At 45.3% G+C, this 20022-nt stretch overlaps 1 protein-coding gene across 3 annotated transcripts in view; it reads right to left on the minus strand.

Moving 5' to 3' along the window:
* LOC122939164 (desmoglein-2-like) overlaps window positions 1-20022 on the minus strand; it is a 59708-nt gene that overhangs the window by 23727 nt on the left and 15959 nt on the right. The window contains exon 1 of one of the 3 annotated variants that reach the window (XM_044295166.1): window positions 13387-13516. The exons of the other annotated variants lie outside the window; for them this stretch is intronic. Within the exon in view, the coding sequence (XP_044151101.1) occupies window positions 13387-13437 (51 nt within the window). The 5' untranslated portion in view covers window positions 13438-13516. Of the gene's footprint in view, window positions 1-13386; window positions 13517-20022 lie in introns of those variants that run through there. 3 annotated transcript variants of the gene reach the window in all.

The raw sequence follows: 20022 nt of genomic DNA on the forward strand, positions 1-20022 counted from the left end.
GCATCTACTGGAAAGATGGGCCATCTCCGACCATGGTTTCGCCAATAAGATTCAAAAAGAAAAGTAGATGCCAGCAGAGAACCCGTAGGTGTATTGGTATTTGCATCTTCCATTACTGACCGTATAATATTCAGAGGAATGGTCAAGTAGTAGTTATTACTACAGAAACAAAAAAGATGACAGTCAAGTCTAATACACTGAACATGGCTTTTAGGTATAATAAGGGTCCAATCACACGTCCGTAGTGTATTGCAGATCCGCAATACACCCGCCCGGCCCCCATAGAACTGCCTATTCTTGTCTGCAATTGCGGACAAGAATAGGAAATGTTGTATTTTTTTCCGGAGCCGCGGACCGGAAGATCAGGGGCATGCTCCAGAAATGCGGACAGCACACTGTGTGCTGTCCTCATCCATTCCTGCCCCATAGAGAATGAATAGATCCACGCCCCTTCCGCAATTTGTGGAACGGATGTGGACCCATTCTACCGACAGGTGAATGGACCCTAAAGGGATTCCAAAGAGGCTCGTACTATACAGCTCAATTATGGACTTGCATCACTTTCTTGATAAACATATGAGACAATGGTTCCCATTCACACATGGCCTGCGAGGGACTGGAGATCAGTGTGTAGTGGGAGGCCAGCGCTGTGCCTGGATGGTTCAGTCCTGTGGTGTACTGAACAGCACTGGTGGAGTTGGACATCACCTGAATTATTGCTCTATATTGCCCATTATAGTTGTTTAGTCTGTCCATACATGTTCAATGACACCAGACAAAATATTGCTTTTAGTCTCCTTCTGGGTACTGTTGGCTGATGTGTATGTAAGAGGACTAGGGGAACTCATAGCCTTTGCTGACATTCTGGACAGTTTGCTGTATGTCATAAGCCATGTACTATTGGTGGGCAAATGTTCTGTGCTGCCTGCATTGTGGTCCTGTTCAAGATGGCTTCTGATCGAGGGCCATGTGACCAGACAACTATTAGCTTCCTTCCTTCAAACACAATGCACTACACCAGGCATCCTCAAACTGCGGCCCTCCAGCTGTTGCAAAACTACAACTCCCAGCATACCCGAACAGCCTACAGGTATCAGCCTAGAGCAGGGCATTGTGGGAGTTGTAGTTTTACAACAGCTGGAGGGCCGCAGTTTGAGGATGCCTGCACTACACCCCAACAGTGCAATGCATGTGAACGGAGGAGACAGCAGCCATTTTACAGACAGGATCTCTGTGTGGGGGCATATCTTACGAAAAACAGAAAATGGCACCAATATTAACAAGGGCTAAATTGGCAAGTGCCATATATTCATCTAACAAACACATTAACCGTCACCAGAATGAGGAAAACTACTGTATTGATATATCCTTCATCTACTGGATGAAATTATCAGTCATGGCCGACTTCCTTCTCATGATGGGTCAGTCATTAGTAAAACAGTCACTGTTAAAAGTCACCCAATAAAACTACAGTTTTGTTGAAATCCACTTTTCGGGTACAAAAATTCATCATAATGCAAATGAGCTCTTAACAATCTCCACCTCTAATGCCACCAGATGTAGGGCAGCTACAAGTCAATGTTCGACCCTTGTAGAGAGAGCACCCCCCTAGATTCATGTTCAGTAAAGTCCACATTGGAGATTAGGAGACAATGTGCACGGATCAGAGGTCCAGAAGAGTAAAAAAAAAACTCTTACCATTTTTGAAGAGTATTTAGAGGAGGAGTACAAAAGTTGCAGTAATTCAAATGCACGTTCACATATGTGTCGGAGGCTCAGTTCGAGGTCTGTTGCAGATTCCGTCAAAAAGACCAGCAAAAAAAAAAAAAAAAAAAAAAAAGGCCTAATGGAATTTTTGGGTCTGGTAAAAAGACAGGATTTAAAACTGAAACTGAACAGGACTAATTATAGTCATTGGAGTGTGCGCAGCAATGTTCCCGTCAGTTAGGGCTCATGCACACGACCATATGTATTTTGTGAGCCGCAAAAAACATGGATGACGTCTGTGTGCATTTCGTGAAACAAAACTTCCTTTTACAGTCTGGGGGGGAATAAAAATCTTAATGGTTGCCTCAGACAGATGGATACGTTTTTTTTGCTGAACTTGCAGGATGGAAAAACGTGGTACACTACATATGCAAAAAATGTATATACATTAACATACACGTTTTTTTGTACAATAGAACTCTATGGTGACGGATGCCACAGTCTGAGGCACCCGTTGTATACTTTTTTAGTGTATGTTAGACATATGATAAAAACACAATGTGAACCCGCCGTTACATGCCCTATCCAGCACTTTTGTTATTTTCGTTGTTCTGCTCATCTAACAGAGCAGAACAGAAATAAACAATGGGTATGTATGAGATGAGGGAACCCTTACCAGTATAAATAACAGCAGGCTATTATGGCGAAGTGCTGAAGTCCAGTCCAATATGTCAGATCTTCCCTGTACTGTATCACTTGTCTATAATAGCCTGCTGTGCATTCACTACACCCATCGATACATTGCTGCGCCGTCACCTTGTACTGCACTCCGCTCCCCCTAATCTCCTGATAAAGCAACTCCTGGGAGCTAGCCCCTCCTCCTCACAGCTCCCGCCTGCTGCCCCCTGATACATAACACAATACCGCTCTGGCAGCGCGCCCAAACCAACCACTAACAAAGCTCTGTTATTGGTTATTTCAGGCACCAGCAGTATCGCTGCGCTGCCCGTGCGTTTCACAGCACGCCCTGCGGTTATAGATGGCAAGGAAAAGTCTAAGGCCTCCTGCACACGACCGTATTGCTTTTTCAGTGTTTTGCGGTCTGTTTTTCATGGATCCGTTGTTCCTAAGGCGTATTGGTATGCGTCAGACTTTTCTTAGGGAGCAAAATGGCCTGAACAGGAGTCTACGACGCTTGTACAGGTGCTATTGTGACCTCTGGCACGGACCCTGCATTATAGTCCCCCTCATCGTTGTAGATACAGATAGCAGGTCTTGATCTTCCTTCAGGTCTATAACAGCCATTAGTTGTAACCAGTTTCTACTTACAATTTCAGCTGTACTTCATTTTTGCTAACTTTCTGGAGACTCACTTTCCAGCTAAAATTAGCAGCGGCAAAATTCCATTTCTTCCTCCCACACCGCAGGCAAGCGGTCACATACCTTTCCAGACCAGTGTAATTCTTACATAACAGGTTTCCACTGAGTACAGGGGTGTTTGTCTCACCTTGAGCAGACCTTCTTACCCTAAACTTGCCACCTCTCATAGGCCTCTGCCACACCAAGTCCTTTCCGTAGTGCTTTTTTTTTGGCTTGTACAAACAGGTCATACACTTCTGGCATTTTTTACAAGTGATTTTTTTAGGTGGTGTTTCTAAAGGCCCCTTTACACAGGCAGACAACCAGGGCAATGACTGGGAAGCAGCGTCCCCGATAACTGCCCTGTGTGAAGGTGCCGCTGATCACCCATTTGTTGCTGGCGTTTCTGGGAAGGAGAATGTGCGGTCTAAACAGGGATCGGCTGCCAGAAACAATGACTCTCTGTGGGGACAAGCGGTCGCAGGTTTTTACTTTCTGATTGCAGATTTTCTCATTCCAAATTTTGAACACGATTATGGGGGTCGGCCATCTTGCCTGAGCTGTTAACAGCATTTATAGATATGCTTTATAGTAGCCACCATGGCCCATAGACACAAATGGACAGGAGTTGACTCATTGAGGGACATTAAAAGGTCCCTTTACAAGGGGCAACAGGACAGCAGATTATTGGGAAGGAAGCATTTACAAAGGATCGGAGTACCCTATAAACGAGCGTGTCACTCATTCATCAGGTAATCCGCAGTACATTCACACTGCCAGATAATGGCCAACGAGCGTTCCTATGACTACTCTTTAGCGATTTTCTTTAAGATTCTCGGTCCGTGTAAAGGGCTCTTTACTAGAGTTCACATCACAATTGCAGAATAGATAAGATTGCCAACTGCATATTGTAAATGGTGGATCCTGTGGCTATACATAAGGGCCCATTACACCTACAGATTCTGCAAGCGGTTGTCGGGAGGGCTTTCCTTCCGGGCAAATCGCCTGCACAGTAGCGGAGGAGACCGCTGCTATTACATGCAGCAATCTCCTCCTCAGTATGGGAAGGAGAGATCACTAATGCCATTGCCGGCAGCAGAGCGCTGATTGTACCGTACAATCTGCCGCCAGCAAATGATTATTAACATGTTGAGAGACTATCCCTGCCTATAATGATAAGCAGATAACAGTGATAGTGCAGTGAGGTGACCTGCAAGATAGTAGCCAGTGCAAAAAAGTTGGATTTTATTTAAAAAAAAAAAAAAATTATATACCAGTAGATATTGACATGGAAAATTCAAACCAACTGCCAAAAATGATTTAAAAATAGGTTTAAGATAAAAACATGATTTACACAATTGATCCTTTTCTGATGACACATTCCCTTTTAGCCACTCTTTTTGTTCCGATAAAAAAAAGTCTATGGGAAATGTCTGAAAAAGTAAAAAAAAAAAGTCACACCCAAAGCATGCTGGGACTTATAAGGCCCCATGCACACGGCCGTGTTTCACAGCCGTGTGCGGGCCGTGGAACCGCGGCCTGGATCCCTCCTGAGAGCAGGAGCGCACGGCGTCACTGGTTGCTATGACGCCGTGCGCTCCCTGCTGCCGGCACAGTACAGTAATACACTGGTATAGATCATACCAGTGTATTACTGTATTGTGGCGGCAGCATCTGTCAGTAGATTTCTACCTATGAAACTGGACGACTGTTACATGTGCACTTGGCAGCTGAAGATATCTGTGTTAGTCCCATGTTCAGATGTGGCCACATTGCTGAGAAACATTATGTTTTGCCATATGCAAATGAGCCTCTAGGAGCAATGGGGGCGTTACCGTTACACCTAGAGGCTCAGCTGAGCCTCTAGGTGTAATAGCAATGCCCCCGTTGCTCCTAGAGGCTCATTTGCCACATCTGAACATGGGACTAACACAGATGTCTTCAGCTGCCAACTCATTTGCATAACATTTTTCCTCAGCAATGCGGGAACATAAGAACATGGGACTAACACACACAGGGAGCAAAAATAAAAATGCTAGGACAATTAGGACATTTTATCCTTTCCTATTGAAAGGAGAAGAAAATAATCGCTATACAAAGAGAAAGGAACAATAATATTCATTCCAGAAAGGGTTTTCTGTGAGGAAATAGAACATTGCCTTATCCCAGGCCCTTGTACAGCAGTATGGATGAGTGAACTTGTGTTCTCAAGTTCTACGTACAAGGTTCGGGTTATCTAAGAATTCTGCGATGGATTCAGCTACCACGGACTATAAGATATAGCGGACTCCATAACGGAATTCTTAGAGAACCCAAACCTTGTACGCAGAACTTAAGAACACAAGTTCACTCATCCCTATACAGCAGGTGTGGGAGACGCAGAGTGGCTACTTTCACACTCGCGTTTTGGGCGGATCCTTCATGGATCTGCAAAAATGGATCCGTTACAATAATACAACCGCATGCATTATTCATGAACGGATCCGTTTGTATTATCTGTAACATAGCCAAAACGGATCCGTCATGAACTCTATCGAAATTCAATGGGAGAGAGATCAGTTTTTTTCTATTGTGCCAGATTGTGTCATAGAAAACGGATCCGTCCCCATTGACTTACATTGTGTGCCAGGACAGATCCGTTTGACTTCGCTTCGTCAGGCGGACAGAAAAACGCTGTAGGCAGCATTTTGGTGTCCGTCTCCAAAGCGGAATGGAGACTGAACGAAGGCAAACATGCATTCTGAGCGGATCCTTTTCCAATCAGAATGCATTAGGGCAAAACCGATCCGTTTTGGACCGCCTGTGAGAGCCCTGAACGGATCTCCGAAACTGAAAGCCAAAACGCCAGTGTGAAAGTAGACTAGTTAGTCGTACACTGGATATCAGTGACACCTACATCTGGTTAGGTAGGTAGCTATGAAATATTTAGAACTGTTGGTATAGGAGCTGTAGGTTCATCACCTATAGGGTCCATTCACACGTCCGTAATTTGGGTCCGCATTCGTTCCACAATTTGCGGACCCATTCACTTTCAATGGGGCTGGAACGGATGCAAATCCACATTTCCTGGATCTGCATCAGTTTTTTCGGGATCCGCAATTTTGTTCCTGAGAAAAATAGAACATGTCCTATTCTCGTCCGCAATTGCTGACCAGAAAAGGCATTTTCTATTATAGTGTGATGTGCGGCCCGCAAATTGAGGATCGCACATTGCAGGTGTACGTGCTTTGCGGATCCGCAAAACACTTAGGTCCCTTTCACACGAGCGAGTTTTCCCGCGCGGGTGCAATGCGTGACGTGAACGCATAGCACCCGCACTGAATCCTGACCCATTCATTTCAATGGGTCTGTGTACATGAGCGTTGTTTTTCACGCATCAGTTCTGCGTTGCGTGAAAATCGCAGCATGTTCTATATTCTGCGTTTTTCACGCAGCCCTGGCCCCATAGAAGTGAATGGGGCTGCGTGAAAAACGCATTGCATCCGCAAGCAAGTGCGGGTGCGATGCGTTTTTCACTGATGGTTGCTAAGAGATGTTGTTTGTAAACCTTCAGTTTTTTATCACACGCGTGAAAAACACATCAAAACGCATTGCACCCGCGCGGAAAAAACTGAACAACTAAACGCAATCGCAGACAAAACTGACTGAATTTGCTTGCAAAATAGTGCGAGTTTCACTGAACGCACTCTGAACGCATCTGGCCCCAATCCGCAACGCCCGTGTGAAACCAGCCTTACGGACATGTGAATGGACCCGTAGTCTGATATCACAAGAGCAAGAGCCTGAAAACCAGTACAGACACTGCCAAGATACAGAAACAGGTCTCCTGATTACAGATAAGACGCAGACCTCCACTCTGATGAGAAATGTAAGAACTTGAGCCCAAAAAGTGCGGTGTTAGCATTTCATCAGTGACAGTTCAACTTCATCCTATTAATACGATATGTGTCTTTTGTGTCATAAATGTGCTTTACTCAGTCTGCACTATGGGGAGATTGATCAAACTTGGGCTAATGGAAGAACGGCTAAGTTTCCCATGCAGCCAATCAGATTCCACCTTTCACATTCCAAAGGGGCTAAAAAAAAAAAAAAGAAAGGTGGAATCTGGTTGCTGTGGGTGACTAAGCCAGTTCTACTTCACATCAGTTTTGATAAATCTCCCACTTTTAAACAAATTCTGCAGGATAAGGTGTGGACTGGGTTAGGCTACTTTCACACTGCAGATTTGGTTTCCGTTTGCGAGATCCATTCAGGGCTCTCACAAGCGGTCAGTTTTGCCCTAATGCATTCTGAATGGATAAAGATCCGCTCAGAATGCATCAGTCTACCTCCGTTCCATGTCGATTCCGCTTTGGAGGAGGACACCAAAACTCTGCCCGACACACAATGTAAGTCCATGGGGACAGATCCATTTTCTCTGACAATAGAAAACTGATCCGTCCCCTATTGACTTTCAATGGTGTTCAAGACGGATCCGTTATGTTAAAAGATAATACAAACAGATCCGTTCTGAACTGATGCATGCAGTTGTATTATCTGAACGGATGCGTTTGTGCAGATCCATGACAGATCTGCACCAAACGCGAGTGTGAAAGTAGCCTTAACAGCGAACACGCTGCTGTCCATATGGTGCTATTCTGGGCTATGAGCTCAACATTGGAGTCATTTCAGATAGGTCTACCTGCTACTGGCTATTTTACATGGGTTCATAACTGGCCAAAATGCTGGTTCCCGACCAGTGGTCTGGGTAAACATGGCAGTGATCAGCCTCCACCAGGCATACCCAACGCCACTGGCAGCCGTATCACTGCCACACCTCCGACACGAACTTGATGAAAATCCTCATGTGTAACTAGTCCTTCAGGACTTTTCGTGGGCCGCACACACACCCATTCATTTCTATGTGGCCGCAAATAACGCAGACAGCACTCAGATGTCATCCATTTGCTGTCCGCATCCGGGGACTGTTCCGCAGATTTTAGGACATGTCCTATTCTTGCCCATTTTGCGGACAGGAATAGGCATTTCTACGATAGGGCCCGTGGAAAGTGCGGGATGCACACAGCCGGTATCCGTGGCAATAAACTTGTAAAGTATTCCAGGTATAAGAATATTGTCCACTGATAATATTACAGGACGTGACTAATGGATGGCACACAGGAAACATTACTGCATTGTGCAATTGATTTACGTGCATTAATCCTCTAAGGGCTTCCAGAGGTGTTTAAAGGACATCCATCAGCAGACTTCTACCTATGACACTGGCGGACCTGTTCCACGTGCACTCGGCAGCTGAAGACATCTGTGTTGGTCCCATGGGCCCGCATTGCTGAGAAAAATGACGTTTTTAATATAAGCAAATAAACCTCTAGGAGCAACAGGGGCGGTGCTATTACACCTAGAGGCTCCGCTCTCTGAAACGGACACACCATCTGCACTTTGACAGGGCCAGGCAGTGAAAACATCATAAAGCAGTGTAATAGCAGAGAACTGTGGACTTGCACAAGTCTGGCTCAACCTTGGATGCAATTTCAAGATACCTGAAGGCGCCTCGTTCACCTGTACAAACAATTATACACAAGTACAAACAAGATGGGAATGTCCAGCCATCATACTGCTCAGGAAGGAGACGGGTTCTGTGTCCCAGAGATGAACGTGCTTTGGTCTGACATGTGCATATCAACCCAAGAACCAAAGAAAAAGACCTTGTGAAGAGGATGGCGGAAGCTGGTAAGATTGTGTCACTATCCACAGTGAAACAAGTGCTGTATCAACATGGGCTGAAAGGCCACTCGGCCAGGAAGAAGCCATTACTCCAAAAGAAACATAAAAAAAGCCAGATTAATGTTCGCAAATGGACACAGGAACAAAGACCTACATTTTTTGAGACGTCCTGCGATCTGAAAAAACTACACTGAACAAATATATAAAACACAACACTTTGGGTTTTGCTCCCATTTTGCATGAGCTGAACTCAAAGATCTGAAACATTTTCTACATACACAAAGGACAGCTGTGTGCATTCGGCCTAAATCTGTGTTAGTGAGCACTTCTCCTTTGCCGAGATAATCCATCCCACCTCACAGGTGTGGCATATTCTCTATTCTGATTTCATGTCAGATATTGAGAAAACATGCATGTGTCTTTTTCTATAGTGTATGTAAACTTGTGGTTAAACCTGTAAGTGTACGGTCAGAGGCTTGTCCAGGAGATTTACACCGATGACCTATCCTCAGTGATTTTAGAGGCAGTTTTAGTGGAGTTTTTGAGTGAGGTTTTTTGCTTCCCAATTGGCTTCTACGGAATCCACAATCAAATCTGCTGCTAACCAGTCACATTAAAAGGACCTATTCCCACAGCTGTATGGGATGTGGACCCATTGATTCCAATGAGGCCCAAATAACCTGTATGTCTGGTCTGCAGTGATGCCAAAATGATGGAACACGTCCTATTCTTGACCTTTTTACAGACAACAAAAGGCATTGTTCCAATGGGTCCACAAAAAAAGCAGATGCAACATGGACTTTATCCGTACTTTTTGCAGACCCGCGTTCTGACACTTAGGGTCCATTCACGCAAACACATTTCTGGGTCCGCATCTATTCTGCAAATTTGCGGAACGGGTGCAGATACATTAATTTCGAATTATAGAACATGTCCTATTCTTGTCCGCAATCACAGACAAGAATAGGCATTTCTATCATAGGGCTGGCCATGTAATTTCCTCAAAATGCGGACCGCAAACCGGATGGTGCCAGTGTTTTGCAGATCCGCAACACTTATGGTCGTGTGAATGGACCCTTAATCTGCAAAACGGTGCGTCCACTAGTCACCGCAGCCTTATTTACATCTCCAGTGATCTGATGCATCCAATGGTTTCTGTCTGGACTAGGGATGAGCGAATCGACTTGCAATATCCGAAGTCGACTCGCATGAAACCTCGTTCCAACACTGTACGGAGCGAGCGCTCTGTACAGTATTAGAAAATGTATTGGCTCCGATGAGCCGAAGTTATTACTTCACAAAGTCTCGCACACAACACATTTCCCGAGCTCGGGTTCGGTTCTCAGGTACTACTTGGAACCGAACCTGAGTTTGGAAAATTATTTTTTACAGTACAAATTAATTTATGAAGTTATGCAAAGTCTTGTGAGACTTCGCAAAGTAATACCTTCGGCTCATTGGAGTCAATACATTCTAAGGCCTCTTGCACACAAACTTTTTTTTCCCGTTCCGTTTGCAGTCCGTATGCGGAACCATTCACTTCAATAGGTCCACAAAAACAACAGAATGTACTCCGTGTACATTCCGTTTCCGTATTTCCATTCAAAGATAGAACATTCAAGTCAACGGTTCCGCAAAAAAAAAAAAAAAAGAAAAACACATCACAAACGCAAACGGATGGAATGGAAGCCGGAAACACTACTGAAACAAAAAAAATAAAAAATTATGTAAAAATGGACTGCAAAATACTGAAAGAGCCATACGGTTGTGTGCCCAATACTGTACGGAGCACTCGCTTCATACAGTACTCAATGGATGTTTCATCCGAAGTTGATTCGCTCATCCCTATGTTTCATCCAAAGTTGATTTGCTCATCCCTAGTCTGGACGAAGCCTGGCAATCATGCCGGAAAGTGTCCAGATCCCTGACGGATCCCATTATGGTCCACGGGGACTGGCGGTGAACGGCAGTATCCGGCAATGCTGGCTCAAGCCGTCAGAGATGTGAACTTAGCCTATAAAGTCAGAATCACAACTTTCTTTTTTGTGTTATGGGAATCGGTGTTTCCCCTCTAGAAAAATGAAAATTGTGCGTTTTAGACTACATGCACACGAACGTGTTGTTTCCGCGTCCGTTGCAGGTTTTTTTGCGGATAGGATGCGGATACATTCATTTTAATGGGTCCGCAAAAAATGCGGAGAGCACAGATGTGTGCTGTTCGCATCTGAATTTCCGTTCCGTAGCCCCGCAAAAAAAAAAAAACATGTTCTATTCTTGTCCGTTTTAGGCCTCATGTACACGACCGTTGTTTTGGTCTGCATCTGAGCCACAGTTTTTGCAGCTTGGATGCCGACCCATTCACTTCAATGGGGCCGCAAAAGATGCGGACAGCACTCCGTGTGCTTTCCGCATCCGTTGCTCCGTTTTGCAGAGAAGAATAGGCAGTTATATTAATGGCTGTCCACGCCGTTCCGCAAGTTGCAGAACGCAGACGGACGCCATCCGTGTTTTGCGGATCCGCAATTTGCAGACCGCAAAACACACAACATTTGTGTGCATGAGGCCTTAGGCATTGTTACAATGGATCCGCCAAATGGATGTCATCATTTATATTTTTTTTTTGGGGCAGATAAGCAATTTGCGGACAGCAAAACATATACTGTCATGTGCATGTAGCCTCAGCGGAAACTCTGTAGAAAGATGTAAGTGTCCCCCGCAGTAGTGATGTCACAGGGACTGGCCGCCCACTCATGGGACAAGTCAGCAGATGGGGTGGGGTAACCAAAGATGTTATTTTTTTTATCCTTTTAAATATTAAAAACCGCTTTAAATGTCCATGAGCAAAACACCTCAATGGGAATCGTGAAAAGAAACAGCAAAACCTCAGCCACTAAACTGTGTCCGTTGTCGGCCTCCCTCGTGGACTAGAACACACACATATTGTATCCTGAAGAAGACTTTCCAGCGTTCACTGATCCCAGTATCTTCTACTTGTTCCAGGGTATAATAAAAACACAGAAGGAACCATAAAGCCCCCCCCCCCAGAGTGACTGAAGCCCCCGCCCAGGACAATGCAGCCTCTCAGGCTTTTGTTTCCTGGCATTCCTCACATTTTTCACAGGAAGCAGCTGAATGGTCCAAGTAGAGACCGGGCGCCGACCGACGTGATACTATAAAACAGACATTACATGGACTGCGTATTAGGATACCGCCACACATCGCGGCTGCGCTGCGTTCTGGATGCAGCAAAAAAAAAAAAAAGCAGTTTTTATAACAATAAGGACTCTTGCACACGACCATATGTATTTTGCGCTCTGACATCCGTGGGCATTCTGTATTTTGTGGAACGAAACAGCTGGCCATAATAGAACAGTCCTATCCCTGTCCACCATGCGGACAATAATAGGACATGTTCTATTTTTTTGCAGAACGGAAATACGGACATACGGAAACGGAATGCACACTGGAGTAACTTCCTTTTTTTTTTGTTGTTGACCCATTTAAGTAAATGATTCCGCATACGGTCCGCAAAAAAAAAAAAAAAAAAAAAAACTGACACGGAAAGAAAATACCTTTGTGTGCAAGAGGCCTATATCTGTATTTCCTTCCAGCAAGGGAAAGCACTCCGCAAACTTGAATTACGTTAGACTAGGATTACACTGGTCGCGCGCCAGCCGTTGCGGCCAGCATAGCACGGTAGCGGTGATCCCATAGAAATGAACGGGATTGCAAGGATTCCAATATGGCTAGATTTCCTGAGATTGCCATGGTGATCCCATTCATATCTATGGGATCACGGTTACTCAGCAGACCAGGCTGCGACCAGCGCCGCCGTCTAGCCCTAGCCGTAATCTAAGGCGATTTTGTCATTCAGTTTTACTGGGTGACATTTGCTGTTCTGGAAGGAAATGCAGCATAAATGGAGAGGTTTTTTCACAAGCAGAAAAAAAATAAAAAATACGGACTCTGAACGGTCAGTTATATCCCGGATCCGGCACTTCCGTTATTTTCATTGTTGGAGCAGAATAAACGGAAACATACAGAGGTGAGGTGAACTCTGCCTCAACTGCGACTTTTCTGCCGTTTTGTTCTGTTAAAGTAGTAGTGTCACAGAAATATTTGGGCGGCACATCACCATGTGGCCCCAGGGTAAACAAAACGTTTGTGGCTACAAATAGGAGGATATTAACGTGATCTACATGTCAAGGATCAGGAACTTCAGTCCCAATTGATCATCTTCGGATCCGGGTGTGAATGCCACCCTATATCAGGAGGAGGTGCCCGGGAAATCCAGGATAGATTGGATCTGTAAAGAGACAGAGTCCTGTCTCATTGGGGGATGGGACAGGATGGTAGCCATGACATTGCAGCAACTAGAAGTATGTGAGAAGTGGAGATAGAGTATGATGAGGGTAGTAGTCAGAGCTCCCTGTGTTACACTGTCCTCAGCTTCGAAAAACTCACAGCAAACTAGGAGCCAAGGACCCTGCCACCTGCTGCTGTGCGACTACTACTCCCAGCGTGCTCTGCCCGGTGACAGGGTGTGGTCCGCACAGGTAACACAGAGCCCAAAGTGCAGGACTAGTGGTCACTCACCATTAGCAGGACCAGCATGGAGCCGCCTCCTCCGGATGGGGTCCGCTTCATTCTCAACTCCACTGAGGGCCACACAAAGTCCCAGCAATCCGAGAGTCAGTCCGGAGCCCGAGGAAAATGGAGCCCTGACTGTGAGGGGAGGAAAGGTGTAGAGACTGGGGGTGGGGAGCTCGGGCACGGGGGGAGGGGCGGCCCTGGAAGGGGAGGGCGACACTTTCCCCAGTGCTGTGCTCCAGGTAAATATTTCCCGCCCAGCAGCGTGACGTCATCCAGGTCGTAGTCACAGGTGTGTCAGAAACTGCGCTTTCCTGACAGAAGTTTTACTCTCTATTTACAAGGGACCTTGGTGACTACCGCGGTGACTACTACCCTCATCACGTCAGGGACTACTGTGTGATGTGTCATAAGGAGCTGGAAGAGCATCCAGTACTGTCAGGAGCCAGTGGGGGGGGGACACAATAATATAATAATATAGATGTATGTCCTGGACACATCACCTCAGTATATCCAAAAATTACAGACTGCTGACATCTTTTACTGACAAATTGAAAAACTATAATGAACTATAATAATTATATATTTTAAGTCAGATACTAATAATCAGCGCACTAGCAGCACTAAGGCCTCATGCACACATATTTTCTTTCCTTGTCCGTTCCTTTTTTTTTTGCGGACCGTATGTGGAACCATTCATTACAATGGATCAAAAAAAAACGGAAGGTAATCCATGTGCATGTCCGTATTTCCGTTCCGCGAAAAATAAATAAATAGAACATGTCCTATCATTGTCCGCATTACGGACAAGGATAGGACTGTTCTATTAGCTGCCAGCTATTCTGTTCCGCAAAATGCGGAATGCACACGGACATCATCCGGCGCAAAATATATACGTTCGTGTGCATGATTACTGTGAGCTCTAAAATTCTGAGAATTAGGGTTCATGCACACGACCATATGTATTTTGTATTTTGCAGGTCCACAAAATACGGATCCACAAAAAATACGGATGACGTCTGTGTGCATTCCTTATTTTGTGGAATGGAACAGCTGGCCCCTAATAGAACAGTCCGTAATGCGGACAATAATAGGACATGTTCTATTTTTTTGCGGAACGGAAATACAGAAACAGAATGCCCACGGAGTAACTTTTTTTGCGGACACATTAAAATGAATGGCTCCGGTCCGCCAAAAAAACAGAATGGACGTGGAAAGAAAATACGTCCGTGTGCATGAGCCCTTACAAAGTGACCCTCTCAAGCACCACCAGCCTAAAAAAAGAATTACGGACACATCTCATTTTTTTCACGGACACTGGAAAAAAGTCCCTTATTTTTACGGACTGTCTAGGAATTTCCGGACGGTTGGCACCCCTGACCCCCAGGCTCTATGTCATAGCCTGTATCATACTGTAACCCCTAAGTGGCTGGGTAAAATGTAAAGCACTGTTACTATAAGGCCTCTTGCACACGGGCGTCATGTTTTTTGGCCGGATGCGTTCAGTGAAAAGCTTGCAATTTTTCATGCGAATGCTGTCAGTTCAGTATGCGATTGCGTCGCGTACTTGCGTTTTTCCCGCGCGTGTGACATGCGGATGGCATGCGTTTTTCACACAACCCCATTTACTTCTATGGGGCCTAAACGCAGACTCTGCTGCGATTTTCACGCAACGCAGAAGTGATGCGTGAAAAACAACGCTCATGTGCACAGCCCCATATAAATGAATGGGTCAGGATTCAGTGCAGATGAACACTCACGCATCGCACCCGCGCGGAAAACTCGCCCGTGTGAAAGGGGCCTAAGAGTGTATACACACGGTGTGGCTTCTGCGTGGATTTCCGGGGTGGAAAATCCGTAACGTAATCCAGTACCAGCCAAGCGAATGAGATTTACCAAATCTAATGCGCCCTTGGTGAGCTTCCATCGTGTGGAAATTGTCCTGTTGTGCAGATTTTAAAATCCGCAGCATGTCAATTATTGGTGCGATCCTCACTTTGTGTAGACTTCAGTGGGGTTGTTAAAGGGATTATCCAACCCCTATAAGAACCCCCCCCCCCCCCCCCATGCCTGCGCACCTCATATAGATTATGTGCAATACCAGCAGCAAAGTGGATGTTGGAAACTGCAGATTCTGGTGCGGATACGGTGCAGAAACCACATACAGACGTGGACAAAATTGTTGGTACCCTTTGGTCAATGAAAGAAAAAGTCACAATGGTCACAGAAATAACTTTAATCTGACAAAAGTAATAATAAATTAAAATTCTATAAATGTTAACCAATGAAAGTCAGACATTGTTTTTCAACCATGCTTCAACAGAATTATGTAAAAAAATAAACTCATGAAACAGGCATGGACAAAAATGATGGTACCCCTAACTTAATATTTTGTTGCGCAACCTTTTGAGGCAATCACTGCAATCAAACGCTTCCTGTAACTGTCAATGAGACATCTGCACCTCTCAGCAGGTATTTTGGCCCACTCCTCATGAGCAAACTGCTCCAGTTGTGTCCGGTTTGAAGGGTGCCTTTTCCAGACTGCATGTTTCAGCTCCTTCCAAAGATGCTCAATAGGATTGAGGTCAGGGCTCATAGAAGGCCACTTTAGAATAGTCCAATTTTTTCCTCTTAGCCATTCTTGGGTGTTTTTAGCGGTGTGTTTTGGGTCATTGTCCTGTTGCAAGACCCATGACCTGCGACTGAGACCAAGCTTTCTGACACTGGCTAGTACATTTCTCTCTAGAATTCCTTGATAGTCTTGAGATTTCATTGTACCCTGCACAGATTCAAGACACCCTGTGCCAGACGCAGCAAAGCAGCCCCAGAACATAACAGAGCCTCCTCCATGTTTCACAGTAGGGACAGTGTTCTTTTCTTGATATGCTTCATTTTTTCGTCTGTGAACATACAGCTGATGTGCCTTGGCAAAAACTTCGATTTTTGTCTCATCTGTCCACAGGACATTCTCCCAGAAGCTTTGTGGCTTGTCAACATGTAGTTTGGCATATTCCAGTCTTGCTTTTTTATGATTCGTTTTCAACAATGGTGTCCTCCTTGGTCGTCTCCCATGTAGTCCACTTTGGCTCAAACAACGACGGATGGTGCGATCTGACACTGATGTTCCTTGAGCATGAAGTTCACCTTGAATCTCTTTAGAAGTCTTTCTAGGCTCTTTTGTTACCATTCGGATTATCCGTCTCTTAGATTTGTCATCAATTTTCCTCCTGCGGCCACGGCCACTTATGAATAATATGTGCAACTGTACTCACAGGAACATCTAGTTGCTTGGAGATGGTCTTATAGCCTTTACCTTTAACATGCTTGTCTATAATTTTCTTTCTGATCTCTTGAGACAGCTCTTTCCTTTGCTTCCTCTGGTCCATGTCGAGTGTGGTACACACCATATCACCAAACAACACAGTGATTACCTGGAGCCATATATATAGGCCCAATGGCTGATTACAAGGTTGTAGACACCTGTGATGCTAATTAGTGGACACACCTTGAATTAACATGTCCCTTTGGTCACATTATGTTCTGTGTTTTCTAGGGGTACCATCATTTTTGTCCATGCCTGTTTCATGAGTTTATTTTTTTACATAATTCTGTTGAAGCATGGTTGAAAAACAATGTCTGACTTTCATTGGTTAACATTTATAGAATTTTAATTTATTATTACTTTTGTCAGATTAAAGTTATTTCTGTGACCATTGTGACTTTTTCTTTCATTGACCAAAGGGTACCAACAATTTTGTCCACGTCTGTAAATCTACACAGAAACGTGTGCGGTTCTTACGTGTGTTCACCCGCCCTTGTATGCAGGTAGCCTTAAATTTTTGGTGCGGATTTGATGCAGTTTTGCCGCACATTTCACCCTTCGATGGAAAAGGGTGAAATCTGCAGCTAAAACCGCAAACATAATTGACATGCCGCAGATTTGGAAATCCACACGGCAGATCAGCCGCACGTGCAGATGGCCTGAAATCTAAAGGAGTTCGATGTTGAAATCCAGTGGGGCACATTTACTTTTTACACCGGTCGTAGTTTCCCCCTTTGCGCTGCCGTTAGATTCATCTATGGCAGTCCGCGTGCCTGGCATAAAAACGTTTGGCGTATGTCCGTATTTCTGTTCTGCAAAAAAATAGAACGTGTCCTATTATTGTCCGCATCGTGTTCTATTAGGGGCCAGCTGTTCCGTTCCACAAAATACAGGATGCACACGGACGTCACCCGTATTTTTTGCAGATCCGTTTTTTGTGAACCGCAAAATACATACAGTCGTGTGCATGAGCCCTTACTCCACAAAGCCCCTCCCCCATCAGCCCGCTAATCTCTGCCCCATAAGCCCCGCCCTCAGTTTAGCAGCCCAGCACTTCTGCTATTGCTCTACAGCTGGGGAAGCCTCTCTCCCACCAGGGCTTGTGTAGCTGAATCGACTACAAAGGCAGTGGGGGGAGATTTATCAAGACTGCGCCAATCTTGATATCCCATCCTCTTTGCAGGCCTCATCATAAATTAGGCGCATCCTCCGGCAGTCCGTGTACCCCAACAGAAATCTACCATAGCTGGAGTGAATGAAGATACATTTGTCTAGTAGCCATGCCCCTTCCCTGCCATTTCCACCCCCCATTTTTGGAAAAGTGGTGAGGGCGATGTCCCATTTAAAAAGGGGCAAACACACACTTTGTGACTTTTTAAAGCCACTTTTCTGGTGCAATGGAGATGATAAATCTTCCTCAGTATGTCTGCCCATGGTTTGGTCAGTTTTTTTGCCATCTGCTTGTGAATCCCTGATCCCTGGGGCCCCAAGCATTTGCGTGGATTATGTGGTGCTAAACAGTGATGGTCAGTTCGCAGTATTCGCCATGCAGGCTGCCATCTTTAGTAAGGTAGACTCACCCGTATGGCGATGCACAGGTAAGCCCTTACCTGTGCCGGGAGCCGGTCAGAAATGAAATGCAGGCAGTTCCGAGAAAAGCCGCCTGGGGCCTTCATCGGGCTGTTCTCTGAAGTGCCTGCTCCCAGTGACTGCATTTTATTTTAGACCAGCTCATGGCACAGGTAAGGGCTTACCTGAGCATCGCCGGACGGGTGAGTCTACCTTACTAAAGATGGCAGCCAGCATGTGTTCACTGGTGAACACAGCGAACTGACCATCACTGGTGCTAAAGCCTGACACTGTCCCTGATATCAGGCTTCAGGGACACCATGCACATTAGGGTGGGTTCACAGCACGTTTTATGGACGTATACATTAGAAAAAAAAAGGACTCCAAAATCCAGCACACCACGTCCTTGTATCCTGCACAGTCCGGTAAAAAAATATATATATTTTTTTTTACGCCACTATATGGCATTAGCCTGAGGCATCCGTTTGAGACCTCATGCACACAAACATGTGCCGGCCGTTCCGTGCATTGGGGACTTCAACTTGAATGGCTCCATGATCCATCCGCACCGCAAAAAAATAGAACATGTTCTATCTTTTTGCGGTGCAGAGGCACGAAGAGGAACCCCACTGAAGCACTCCGTAGCACTTCTGTAGGGTTCCTTGCCCCGACACCTTGCTTGTCTGTGGTTCATCGAGCAACATCAGACTTAGGCTACATGCACACAACCGTTGTGTGTTTTGCGGTCCGCAAAACACAGATGGCGTCCGTGTGCGTTCCGCAATTTGCGGGACAGCACGGACAGCCATTACTATAACTGCCTATTCTTGTCCGCAAAATGGACAATGATAGGACAGGATATATTTTTTTGGCGGACCATGGAACGGAGCAACGGATGCGTACAGCACACGGAGTGCTGTCCGCATCTTTTGTGGCCCCATTGAAGTGAATGGGTCCGCATCCAAGCCGCCAAAACTGCGGCTCGGATGCGGACCAAAACAACGGTTGTGTGCATGTAGCCTTAGGCCTCCTGCACACAAACGTATTTTCTTTCCGTGTCCGTTCCGTGTTTTTTTTTTGTGGACTGTATACGGAACCATTTATTTTAATGGCTCCGTAAAAAAAAAAAAGAAGGTACTCCGTGTGCGTTTCTGTATGTCCGTATTTCCGTTCCGCAAAAAATAGAACATGTCCTATTATTGTCCGTATTACAGGCAAGGATAGTACTCATCTATTAGGGGCCATCTGTTCCGTTCCGCAAAATACGGAATGCACATGGACGTCATGCCTATTTTTTGCGGATCCGTTTTTTGCGGACCGCAAAATACATATGGTCATGTGCATGAGGCCTAAAAAGAAGGTGATACAATAGCTCCTTCTACATGTAAAGTATTCAGTTTCTGCATCTAATGTTATTATTAAGGAATTCTGCTTGTATGAAGTAAAGTATCATTGTAGTGTCCCACTAGGTAGGGGTGGGCACTACACAAGGGTCAATTGGTTTGCGCGTTACTCCTACTCACAAGGAACAGAAATGTTATATTTAATTGTGTATTTAATGTATGTTCTAATGTGTTTTTATATGCAATGTTCCCCTGTATGATGCAATAGCAGGCCTAGTTGGGTGTAGTTAGACATCCCAGACACTAGAGGGAGATAGGAAGCCCCTAGTATAAATGTCCAGGCCCAGACAGGGGGAGGGTGTGCAGAGTCAGGAGTCTGAGAAGACAGAGGTAAAGCCTTCTCCTGAC

The sequence above is a fragment of the Bufo gargarizans genome, chromosome 5, assembly GCF_014858855.1.
Source record: "Bufo gargarizans isolate SCDJY-AF-19 chromosome 5, ASM1485885v1, whole genome shotgun sequence".
Lineage (NCBI taxonomy): Eukaryota > Metazoa > Chordata > Amphibia > Anura > Bufonidae > Bufo > Bufo gargarizans.